The sequence below is a fragment of the Coturnix japonica genome, chromosome 32 (genome assembly GCF_054131305.1).
Source record: "Coturnix japonica strain WE chromosome 32, WE-NBRP24, whole genome shotgun sequence".
NCBI lineage: Eukaryota > Metazoa > Chordata > Aves > Galliformes > Phasianidae > Coturnix > Coturnix japonica.
In genome coordinates, this window is record NC_140694.1 from 4,379,184 (window position 1) to 4,391,396 (window position 12,213).

At 46.7% G+C, this 12,213-nt stretch overlaps 1 protein-coding gene across 2 annotated transcripts; it reads right to left on the minus strand.

The window, feature by feature from the left end:
* Nucleotides 1–1,687: 1,687 nt before the first annotated feature.
* Nucleotides 1,688–7,821, minus strand: LOC146755528 (rho GTPase-activating protein 32-like). Of its 2 annotated transcripts, XR_014938021.1 has the most exons (6): nt 7,569–7,821; nt 6,049–7,093; nt 5,584–5,805; nt 4,791–4,834; nt 2,976–3,145; nt 1,688–2,189 (listed from the first exon to the last, which is right to left on the minus strand). XR_014938021.1 is itself a non-coding variant. In XM_085525482.1 (5 exons), exons 3-5 carry the CDS (start codon nt 5,625–5,627, stop codon nt 1,768–1,770), a joined length of 510 nt encoding a protein of 169 aa, XP_085381608.1. In that variant the 5' UTR covers nt 5,628–5,805; nt 6,049–7,093; nt 7,569–7,821; the 3' UTR covers nt 1,688–1,767. The 2 variants fall into 2 exon arrangements, 1 of the variants encoding a protein (XP_085381608.1); XM_085525482.1 differs by lacking the exon at nt 2,976–3,145.
* Nucleotides 7,822–12,213: the final 4,392 nt, after the last annotated feature.

Here is a 12,213-nt window from a genome sequence, read left to right on the forward strand (position 1 = left end):
TTCATTTCATTTTCATTACATTTGCTTGGTAGTCAGATTTTGGTGTGTGGATATTTTAAAACAATCTAACTGACATTGGCAAAAAATTAAAAATAAAATTAAAAAAAATGCACAACAGCATCGTATCAATTTTTATAGATAAGATAAAGAAGAGCAGTTTTCCTTAGTTTTCTGTGCCTCTTTACTTTCTTACCCTCTCCCCTTGTGTGAGAAACTCTCAAAGTCAAAGATTTCTAGTTAGGCAAAGATGGCAGCGATAGCAGCAGTGCTTATTCATTATTGCAATACTGCGCGCACATCCCCTGTTGGCAAGGGAGAAACTGCACACCAGTCAGTGAAATCAATTCTGTTCTGTGCCCTAAACCCAATGCAGGTGATGCTCTCATGGCTCTCATTGGTTGAGCATCTCAGGCTCACAGACTCCTCCAGACTGTTCCTAGGATTCATTTCCATAGAAGGTCAATTACCAACCTCTTGTTTTTAGGTTTGCCTTGTACTTTTCTGCGGAGAGAGAAGGGCAATGTTTCCAACAGTCAGTACATTCATTCTGTGCTGTGCTGGGCTCCACCCACCCTGTATTTATCTTGTGCTTGTCTCAATTCTACCCATGTCAGAATGCCCCCAGTCTGAACTTAACTCTGTTCAGCAACTTTCTTGGTGGAAAAACTACTTATACAGCTGTTTTACAAGAGGGTTATACATTCAGTTAGGGCCTACACTATGTACTGAAAATACTGGAAACTTCCACTGCAAAAACACAATCTACCTCTCCCATCTGTGCAGCCTTGCAGACCCAGAGCATGCCAGGTTATTTCTGCTTTCATAGCATTTGCATGCTGTAGGGTGAGCAAAAGGTTCTGCTGCTTGATTCTTCTGCAAGAGCTGCCTACCGGCAAATGGTTGCAGGGATGGAGGATGTGACAGAAAGCATTTGTCTCCACAAGAGCAGAGTTACATTCAGTGCAGAGTGTGAGAGTCAGGTTGGTGTGGAAAAGCACTGACACGCTGGGGATGATGCAGTGCTCACATGTCTAACACTCACAGACATTACTGTCAGAAGGATGGTGCTGTGTTGTGCTTCTACCTTTGGCAGCCCCTGGAGAAATGCTGTGGCACACAGAACACCTTTGTATTGCACTGACTGCTGCCATGCAGCATGGATTTAACACACCAAATCCAGAGGAGCACGACTGCATCTAACTGCCCTGAGAAAAACTACTGTAGCTGAAGAGATGAGGAGGCAGCTGCTCATCTGCAGAACAAGCAGTACTGCCAGACATTGGGCCAGGTGAGCACCTCCTGCTGCAGCGTGATGATGACAGGGCTGGAGATGATCTGCAAAGCCAGCTTCAAAGTGGGAGACATGAGTCAACATGGCAGGAGGACAGAGGTGTTAGGGAGCAGCCAAGGCATCAAAGAGTATCAAAAGGCATTGAAAAGTATCACAAAGTGACAGCCAGGAAGACTGGGATATATCATGAGCAGCAACCTGGATGCTAGAGATTATTTGCTCCCATACAAAATGGTAGAGATCTTGCTGCAGACATCCCAAAGCCAGGCAAAATGGGAACCCAGAGCTCTGCCTGCACGAACCCCACAGCCAGAGTGTTGCAAGCTGAGCTGCCTTGCTGTTTGTTGCATTCATCCCAATCCCTGTGATTGAAGACTCGGAATGCAGTCAAGGCGATGACTGAGCATGAGAGTGACTTTATTCAATAAAAGACAGGAGGGCTTGAGAGGTCAAGGGTGAAGATGGGACTCCTCTTGTCAAGATGTGAGTGGCTCAGAGCTGGTGCTGCTGCCTGGTGCCTGGGACTGGCAGCCTGACTCTAAGTCCCCATCTAAGATGCTCAGCTTCACCTCACTGATGCTGCCCTGCTCCTGCATGGTGGTGCTGCTGCTGGGACACTCGGGCTGTGCTTGGGATGGGCAGCACTGCAAAGGCGCTGGGTCACAATCCAGGCAGGTGACTGCTGTGTCTGGCAGGCTCAGGTCAGGAGCTTCAGCAGAGCCAGGAGATATGAGAGCATGAACGTGGATGAGCCCCTTGTGTCCATCACTGTTACCATGTGGAAGGCTGTCATCCGAATTGCAGCGATTTGTGCTTAATAAGAACTCTCCATTGATGGAAACACACTGCACATCACTACTTGGTTTGGATCTTTGGGGTTGACAAGGGCTCGAATTATCTAGGAAGGCACAGAAACACAAGGGTTAGTGTCAAACGTTTGCAAGTTGAATCATGCAAGAGGTTGCTGATACTTGGTAATAGAGTGGCGGCAGGACGAAGCAAATAAGCTTGAAGCAACAGAGCCACTGTCTTGAAAGTGATCCTCGTGCAGGTCCATAAGTTTTGACTCTGCCTGGACTTCATATGGGGCAGTATGACATCACAAAGGGGTGATATGATGTCACAAATGGGCATTATGACGTCACAAATAAGCATTATGATGTCACAAAGGGGCACTATAATGTCAAAAAGGGGCATTATGACATCACAAATAAGCATTATGACGTCACAAAGGGGCATCATGACATCAGAAAGGGGCATCATGACATCACAAAGGATTGTTATGACGTCACAAAGAGGCATTATGACATCACAAACGGGCATCGTGACGTCAGAAAGGGGCATCATGATGTCAGAAAGGAGCATTATGACATCACAAAGGGCATTATGACATCACAAAGAAGCATTATGGCGTCACAAAGGGGCATTATGACATCACAAAGGGGTGTTACCATCACCCTGCGCCCAACTCCTCTCTCCCTCCTATTGGCTCCCTCTCCCACCAATCCCCGATCTCCCCTCCCCTTAGGCATTGAATTCTCTTCTCACTACCTCCTCCCAGTCCTCCCCTAGGAACAGAAACCATTCAGATTCTACAGCAAACTACAGCATCTGCACTGCAAGAGCTCACTGAACCACCTGCAACAATGAAACATGGTTTTGGAGAGTGGGTTTGAAAACACACCTTTAGACAGCTGTCTCCCTGTAGACAAAAGGAAACCAAGCAGCAAAAGAAGAGTCCAGCCTGAAACATGCCCATGCTACAAGCCCAGGTTTTTCACAGTCAATGCAGAATCCATCCTGTTCATGAGGTGACAAATGACCAGTGGGTCTCCCCTTCCTCCACCCCTTCTCCTTCAAAGCCAGAAAAAGAAAGAAAAAACAAGCTTCTGTACAGCTGCCGTTATTTCTGACAGCGAGTGTAATCACAGAATCATAGAATGGCCCGGGCTGGAAGGGACCTCAAGGATCATGAAGATCAATCACCTCCCTGTCCCTGCTGGCCATCCCCTCTTCTGATGGAGCCCAGGGGACCATTTGCTCTCTGAGCTGCAAGAGCACGCTGATGGCTCACGTTCTGTTTTTCATCCACCAGGACCCCCAGGTCCTTCTCTGCGGGGCTTCTCTTAAGGACTGCTCCTCCCAGGCTGTACAGATGCCTGGGATTCCTCCAGCCCAAGTGCAAAACCTTGCACTTTACTGTGTTCAACCTCATTAGATTCACCTAGGCCAACCTCTCGGTTGAGCTCCCTCTGAATGGCATCCCTTCCTTCCACTGCATCAGCCGCACCACTCAGCAAACAGCAGAGGGTGCACTCCATTGCATCATTGGTGTCACTGATAACCATGTAAAAAAGCACTGGTCCCAAGACAGACTCCTGGATGACACCACTTGTTATTGGCCTCCACCTGGACACAGAACCATGAATCACCACCCTCTGTCTGTGGCCTTTCAACCAATCCCTTATCCACGAGGTGGTCCACCTGTCAAATCCACATCCCTCCAGTTTAGAGATAAGGATGTGGTGGAGGGCCATGTAAAAGATCTTGCTCAAGTCCAGGTCAATGACATCAGTTTCCTTCCTTTTGTCCACAAATGCCGTCACTCCATCATAGAAGAGCACCAGATTGGTTAGGCATGGCCTTCCCCTGCTAAAGCCACGCTGACTGTCTTGGATCACATGCTCATTCCTTATGTGATCAAGCATGTCTTTGAGGCGCATCTGTTCTTCACCATCTTCATCACAGTTCTACATTTGAATCAAATAATTGGTGTTGCTGTCACCAAGAAAACCTCTTTGTCTTCTACTCCTGCTGCACATCTGTGCTTTCACCAGAAGCAAAGGGAGAGGCCACCTCCTAGATCCAAATTTTAAGAAACCAACACCCAATAGGTGTCATCTGAAGTAAAATAGCAGAGAAATTAAGATGACTCTTTTGCATCCAGCTTGGATCACTCCCTCACTCAGGCACACCACCATCAGATCAAGGAGATGCTGCCTTCAGCTTAGAGACTGTATGGGAAATCACAGCTTGAACCTCTGATTAATCAGCTGAGGCAAGTGTTGGGCCAGCTGCGGGAGCACAGGTGAGAGTAATCTAGCTGTGCTCCCAGAAGGGGTGGACCTCGACTGCACCTCTTCTGAGACCTCACCTCATTTAAAGGCTGACCAACACTAAGGCAGAATCTCTTGGAGACTGCTCCCCAGTTGAGACTGCCTCAGCTTTCTGGTCAAGGCACCAACATTGGTCAGTTTTCCTTTGCTAATAATCTTTGACTATTTACCACCATCTTGGTTAACATCTTTTTACTAGCCACCCTTACAGAGACCATAAGGGCTTGGGCTTCCAAACTCTCAGCAAGCATTTGGATCAGACAGCTTCCTGCTGGGGAGCCCCCTGCATCACTGCTGCCTCCTTTCGTACTGGACCTGCAGATGCTTCAGAGCTCATTAGCATGGACTTCCTTCCTCCCCTCAGCAGCTGCTCCTGCACTCACCTTCATTTCTACTCAGATACCGGCCGCTTCCAGCACCAGCTGACCTGCAAGACACAGAAAGGAAAGGTGGGAGTCATGCAAACGCAGAAGCCCAAGGCTGCGTCACCACCACGTATGGCAGCCTCGGGAAGTCAGCTGCAACTACATCCTTTGTCAGAATGGAAACAGGCACCGTCAATTAAGTGTGACCTCTGAACTCATTGCCACCATCAGAAATAGGCACTGAAATTGCTCACTTCACTGCAGCTGGTTACCTCCTGATTTTGGGTAAATGCGGACACTGTCTTGAGGGCTACCAGAAAAACGACATCAACTTCATTGTAGGTGGTTAAGCTTGGAAGCTGGACTTGAGCAAGAAAAGTTTCTCAGCTCAGAATCACAGAATTATCAAGGTTGGAGAAGACCTACAAAATCATCTGGTCCAACCATTACCAATACTTCCCGGAAAAATCATACCTCTCAACACAACATCCAAACGTTTCTTGAGCACTCCCATGGTCGGTGACTCCACCACCTCCCTGGGCAGTGCTATCCAATGCCTGAATACCCTTTAGGGGAAGTAATATTTCCTAATGTCCAGCCTGAATCTTTCCTGGCACAGCTTAAAACCATTCCCTCTAGATCTATAACTGATCACACGAGAGAAGAGGCCAAACCCCAGCTCACTACAACCTCCCTTCAGGACGTTATAGAGAGTTATAAGGTCTCCCCTGAGCCTGCTCTTTTCCAAGCTGAACAATCCTAGTTCCCTCAGCAGCTCCTCGTAAGGTTTGTGCTCCAGACCCCTCACTACCTTCGTAGCTGAAGACGTTCCAGAACCGCAAGGTTTTCTTGCATGGAGGGGCCCAAAACTGAATAGGTCAAACATCCTTCTCTCCATCATTGCTGTCACGTGGAAGGCTGTCCTTGGAACTGCAGTGACTCATGCATCCTAACTGCACTCCATTGATGGAAGCACAACGTGCATCATTGCAACTTGCTGGTGGGTTCCTGTATTGGCAAGGGATCGATTCACCTGGAAAGAGTAGATACACAGCATTTAGCGTCAAACTTTCACTGTCCAAGGAGGCAAAGGCTTGGTGCTGCCTGTCAAGCAGGTTTAAAGCAGCTTGTGAGACTCATCTGGGAAAGACAGGAGTCAACCAAAGATGTCAGGCACGGGCTTGAATGCCAGAAGGAGGTACAAGCCCACTGAAAGCATGAATTCTACCTGTGTTGCTGACAAGCAGTGTTTTGAAAGCTGGATTTGCACCCTTACCTGCCAGGACCACGACTTCTGCATCAGAGGGCTCCCTGGCACTGCTCTGCAGTTGGTGTTTGGCCACAGGGGATGGTTTGCCCAGGCAGAAGCAGGAACGCCAACTGCCAGCTGGTGACTCTGCCCTCTTACTGGGAGAACTCAGTCTGGAGAGAGAAAACAGAGCATGCTGTCAGTCGTGGTGCAGGGTGAGTGATGAGCTGCACCGAGCCCTTGATGACAGTTGCCCATTCCTGGCACTGCCTGCTTTCTGCTGAAACACAGCCTAGAAACACCCTCTGTTTCAAACAGCAGAGGATGCTTCCATTCCTACAGCTCAGCCCTCAAGTCCTGCTGGCTACATTCCTCTCAATGATTTCAAGCAAGATTCGGAGCATGTGAGCAAAGGCTCCACAGCCGGACAGGAAAGGAGCTGGCAGGCGTAACTGCTTTCTGAGGAACCGTACAGTTATAAGGGAAGCTCAAAAGCATCCCTGACTCTTACATTAACACCTCCTCGGCCTCAGCTCACTGCCACCTTTAATTTCTAGTGCCAGCAAGTCTGACCAACAGCTCTGCTTACAGGAGAAGCACAATTGGTTTCAGGCACATGGCCCTGAAATCTGGAAAACCCCAAGATTTCCATGTACAGCCAGCACAGAACAGGATAGACGCCAGCATGGCTTTCTGCATCTTGTGACTGCCTGCCCAACCAGGAAGGAAAGGCACCTTGTGTGGCTCCACTGAGGCCATAGGGCAACTGTGTGTTAGTTGAATCCTCAAAGATATAATGGACAAAAAATAAACCAATAAAAATCATCCGAACAATGATGGTAGGGGCTGGAAAGGGAATTCCTCTTTCTTTATCTTTCAGATGGAAAATCAATGATTGCGTTGAAGTTCCTCAGTACAGCTGCAGGCCCTTCCTCCACTTGTATCTTGCTGCTCCGTGTTGCAACAGGAGAGCTGCTCTGGCCTCTCCTCTCAGCCTGTGCCTCCTGCACGGTGAGCAGCTTTGTGGATGGAGAGACCCACACAGACTTGGGCCCAGGCAGAGAACTGTGCCCTGCAAGGGAAAACCACAGCTAAGACAGAATAGGAAGCAGCAGCACAGCCATCCCCATTCTGCATATCTCTCAGAATTGCTCATCCGAGCCACTGGAAGAAGAGGAGCTCAAAATAACTGTGTGCTCAGAGGTATGCTCGTGGCAAAGGACACAGCCACAATTAAGAGCAGCTCACTGTATCTTAAGAGGCAAACAAAAAGCCTAGAAAAACTAGGGGCCAGAGATCTCAGAAAGCATCACTGCCACACTTCAATCAAGTTTTACCTGCTTGCAAAACATCTTAAGAGCAGTGATGGTTTTCTCCATGTAAGGCTGGGACACTCTCAGGACCCATCAACAGGGCACCATATTCTAACCTAAGCCCAGAAGCCTGCTGTCTCCTCAACAGTAACAGAATTTTCAAAGGTCTTGGAGAAGCCCTGGATTGGATGAAGCTGTCAGATTTAGATCAAGCTAATGGAGGAAGATGCTCACCTACTCCCTCTCCCATGGCTGGTGTGGATTTGGAGCAGAAAAGGACGTCTGTGTAAATAGTACTGTTGAAATATCAACTGGTAGAGCAGTGTTGCACATTGTACAAATCACAGTTGGACATCGATGGACAGCTGATGATAAAAGTAATTGTAGGGGAAGTGCTGGATGAAATATTGTTAAAAACAAATAATCATTTTAGCTGCACGTTTGTAAGCATTTCTTTTCATCCTTCTCAAAACAGTTTCATGGCAGAATAAAGAGGACACGTTCACACAGACATTTCCACAGCCAGACTAGGGAATAATCAAAGAATATCAACCAAAACGTGTTTCCTACCAGTTACATGAATCTTGAAGGTGAGTTTCTAGCCAGCAGCCTCGCAGCTGTACTCCCCTTTGTTGCAGTAATTCATTCCTGGATGTAAATCACATGTAGAAAAGTGTTGCTATGATACTAGATGACCAAGAAAGTCCTATAGCCAAAATGTTTTGCACCAGAGAGGCTGTCAGTTGATCCTCCAAATGCAAGACACACCAAATGAAGCGTTCCTTTATCTCTGGGATTCCAAGCATTTTCTCACCTCTGACTTTCACTTGGAATGTTGCTTTGTCATCTTTTGTTTCACAGCTGTAGCTCCCTTGGTCTTTCAGGGTCACATTTTTGACCATGAGGTTGCGGTGCGTCCCCTGGGAGATGATGGTTGTCCTCTGGTCCTGCTTCACCTCTGTTTGATCTTTCTTCCATACGACAGCTCCGCTTGCAGCTGACACCTCACACACCAGCTCCAGGTCTTCAGAAGGACTGACTGATATTTCTGGAGTCATTTTGGGCTTGTTGACAACATTAATGGCTTCATCTGAAGAAAAAAAGAGAAAGTGGTTTACATCCTGACTCAGGCTTATTCAGCACAGCATGAAGATACAGTTAGAACTGATTGTAATGTCTCTGCTCATTACATTTGGGTGATCGAGTTTCACCTCTAGAGGTACTCACATACAAACGTGTGCTTGATTCTCCTGTGTAAGGAAAGAGTAAGTTCTATGCAGACAGTTCTTATTTCTTTTAATCAATTCTGCATTCTGCACGTGTTCTTCTGTAGCTAAAATGAAGGCAGCTAAGTAACGTGTTTTCAATGCATGAACAAACCTATTCAACACCTTGTCTCTAAGCTAACAAGCAGCGTTTGATGAGCACATCAGTATTTCATGCCCTTCATTCCATCCAGACAGAACCTGCCTGAGGAGCAAGCTGATGGCTGTCAGCTACAGGCAGACCTAGCTTAGTATTGCATTTCTTACAGCAACAACTGTTGCTTTCAGTCACTGGATATACCAAGGCCAATTGCTATGCCAGGCACATTTATGGCATCAGTGAACAAATAATGCATTAAAAATTGTAATAGACAGGAGCCATCTATTCTTTTAAAACTAGGTGACCAAAGAAGAACAGCCCCTCTAGAGTCAAGCTGTTAAGAACTAATAGCATCAATCAATGTCACATACGTAGATTACTTCCCTGCCCTAAGACCATCTTGTGACCATTTGTTGCTCCTAATTAAGCCCCCTCTTGATGGCATTTTTGTCTGAGCCACGTGACATTTTGTGATAGGAGTTACTGCTAGTGTTCCCTTCACCCTACACCAAAGTAGGAGGTATCCATTCTCAGGGAATCATGCAGGCTTCCTCTGTATTTGATGCTCAGAGACAGCCCCAGAACTTTTTAAATCTTAGCTTAACTCTCATCCAATAATGTTCATCAAACAGTGCAACTTGTCCTTTGGGGATGCCTTTGTTCTGCATCCACCAGTTCCAACGGAGTCTTCTTGGCTTGTTTTAGATCAGTTTTTCAACAGATAAAGAAAGGGGCTTTGAATTACAAAGTGAAATTGCAGAATGCATGATTCTCAACCAAACAGAATGGGAGGTGGGATGCAGGGTGAATACCTGAGCCAACACCACCTGCAAGCAACCCTTCAATATCTTAGGAATCTCTAGCCATCCCAAATCCAGTGTTGGGCTTGATCTATCATCTCTGCTGAGTTTTTAGCCTGCTGATGGTGAGCATCATGGTGGTGATGGGTGAGCAGTTGGACTAGAGGGTATTAATCAACCTTAAGGAGCCTGTGATCAGAGGAATGTGAATGTGCTGTTACAGGTCACAAGCGCTGCACTGCAGCATGAGCATACACAGCAAAAGGTTTTCAGTAGAGCTTCAGTTCATAAATGAGGACTGGGTTATGGAAAAGAGGTTCAAGATAGAAACCAGAAACCAGATCTTAACGCCAGGTTCTGTGAATGCAGCCAGCTGAATTTCACAGATATTGAATTTCAATGACAATTTCTTGTGTTATTTTACCCTCCAGCTCCACCCTGAACAGGAACAGGTCAGTGACAAGCATTACTCCTCCAGGCTTGACCTGACAGTGCTCTACTTGTACTGTGAGCTAATGCCAGGAAGAGCAGGAAAAGAGTTTCATCCACGTGCCTTCTCCTTCCTTAGTAAAACCAGTGTGAAACTGCAGCCACGTCAGGCTGAAGGAGACGTCTCAGATGTCCTGCCTGGATGCAGGAGCTCACGTGTCAGAGGATGTCTGTCACGTCAAGTCTCATGGCAGTGCAGTGCATGACAAACTGCAACAACACTTTCCTGTGGGCTCCTTTAGGCACGAGGCCCAGCGGGTGACACACCTCTGGCTGCAGCTCTTCAGAGCCTCCCAGCAGCCACGTGATGCCCATGGGAGAGACACAGCTGATCCGCACAGCAGATGATTTACCAGCTAGCTCTGGTTTACAGCAAGAGAAGATACAAGTGGTGATGCTGAATGGTGAAATACTGCGAGTGTGTGGCATAGGTATAAGATTTGTGAGCCTGAGGATGTTCAAAGTCAGGATGGACAGGGCTCAGAGCACCTGATGGAGCTGCGGTGCCCCTGTTCATTGCAAGGGAGTCCAACTAGCTGACCCTTAAGGGTCTCTTCCCTATCTATGAGATACACAAAAGCTGATTCTGCAGTAACCAAGCTACCAACAGCAGCTGTTTGTCTTACAGCTTGCCAACACAGATTTTAAAATAACAGCACTGATTACTCATTTGATAGTCACATTACAGTGCAAAGCACATGGAAACGTCCATCAGCTAATTCATTTAATTCTTTGGGCAGACCTGCCAGTATGAAATATTATGCTAACATGACAGAGAGAAGAAAAGCAAAATTAAGACTAGCTGACAAGCCGTGGCAGGAAGTTCTGCTCTCCATCAATTTAGTCCCATTATTCAATTCTGTTTGGAGATGTCTCCATGACTCTCTGGAGTTTGTTCTTTGAGAAGAAGCAATTAAGTAAGCTCTCCAATGCCAAAGTGCATACACTACTCTAGGCCTTTCTTGTTTCTCCATGGATCAACAAGGGTGACAAGCCAGCAGAAGATGATGAAGAGCCTCATCATGAAAACTCATGCATTTTATCCCCCTCACAGATGCACTGACAACTTACAGCATCATCCATTGAGACGTTGTGAATTTTCAGGGTGTGTTTCTTCCCCACAATGTGCAGTTCCTATTTTTCACTGGCCTTGAGCTCCTTCCCATCCTTCATCCACTCCACAGTAGCGCCTGTGTCTGAAAGCTCAGCCTGCAGTTTGGCTTCCTCACGCAGCCGAGCGGAGATCTTTTCTACATCTTTGCTCTTATTGGTAAATCTCACTGCAGCACCTGTCAGGAGCAAAGGCCTCGTTAGTTCAATTGATATCAGGCTAACGTGGTCAATGTTTGCTGCAACATCTCTGAAAAAGTATCACCTTCTGTTCCTGCACTCATCATTGTGTCACTGCTGAGCAATTCAAGATATTTCATTTGGTCTTCTTGCCGGATTTACTAAGTAAAAATCAACCAAACATCTCCTTCTACTGATTAATAATGCTCTAAACATGCTTCTGCAGAGGTTTCCACCCAATGAAAAACAGGTCCTCCCATCATGAATGTTTATTTGTTCTATTTTGTCATGCAAAGCTGATTGATAGAGATATTATTGGAATGATTGCTCCCCTACTTCTAAACTATTCCAGTGCAATCAGAAAGGCTGTCTGAACCTGGAGCTGAAAGTACTGCTCTATGGTGATGCAGTGGTAAACCTGGTGACTGAATGCACTGGCCAATAGCTGTGAACTGCAGACATTCATCAGCTGGCATGAAGCAATCTGGTTCAGATACCAAGCAGCTGGGTAGACTGGCTTACCCTACACTCAGTGCTATCATGTATAGGTCATTACCAGGACTCACATCAGTCCATGGGATGCAATTTCAGGTATTTGGTACAGGCAGTGAATGCCTGCAGCCCCAGTTCTAATCATCAGATCACAGCAACTATGCCTTGACTGTAAGAGGAAAGGAGAAGGATCAAAGAAAATACCTCTCACTCTCATCTTGGTGCTGACATCAACATTTTCGGCAACAAATTTCACTTCTGCTCCACCATCATTCTTGGTGATGTTCTTTATGATTAGGCTGTGAGTAGTTTGGGTTCTCTTGATGATGCAGGTCTCGCTTTCCTGTAAGACTTTACCACTGAGGTACCAAGTGCTGCAACACATTGTTGTAAGATCAGTAGTAAACATGGCATCCCCTCCAGGTACAGCTTCACCAGCTGTT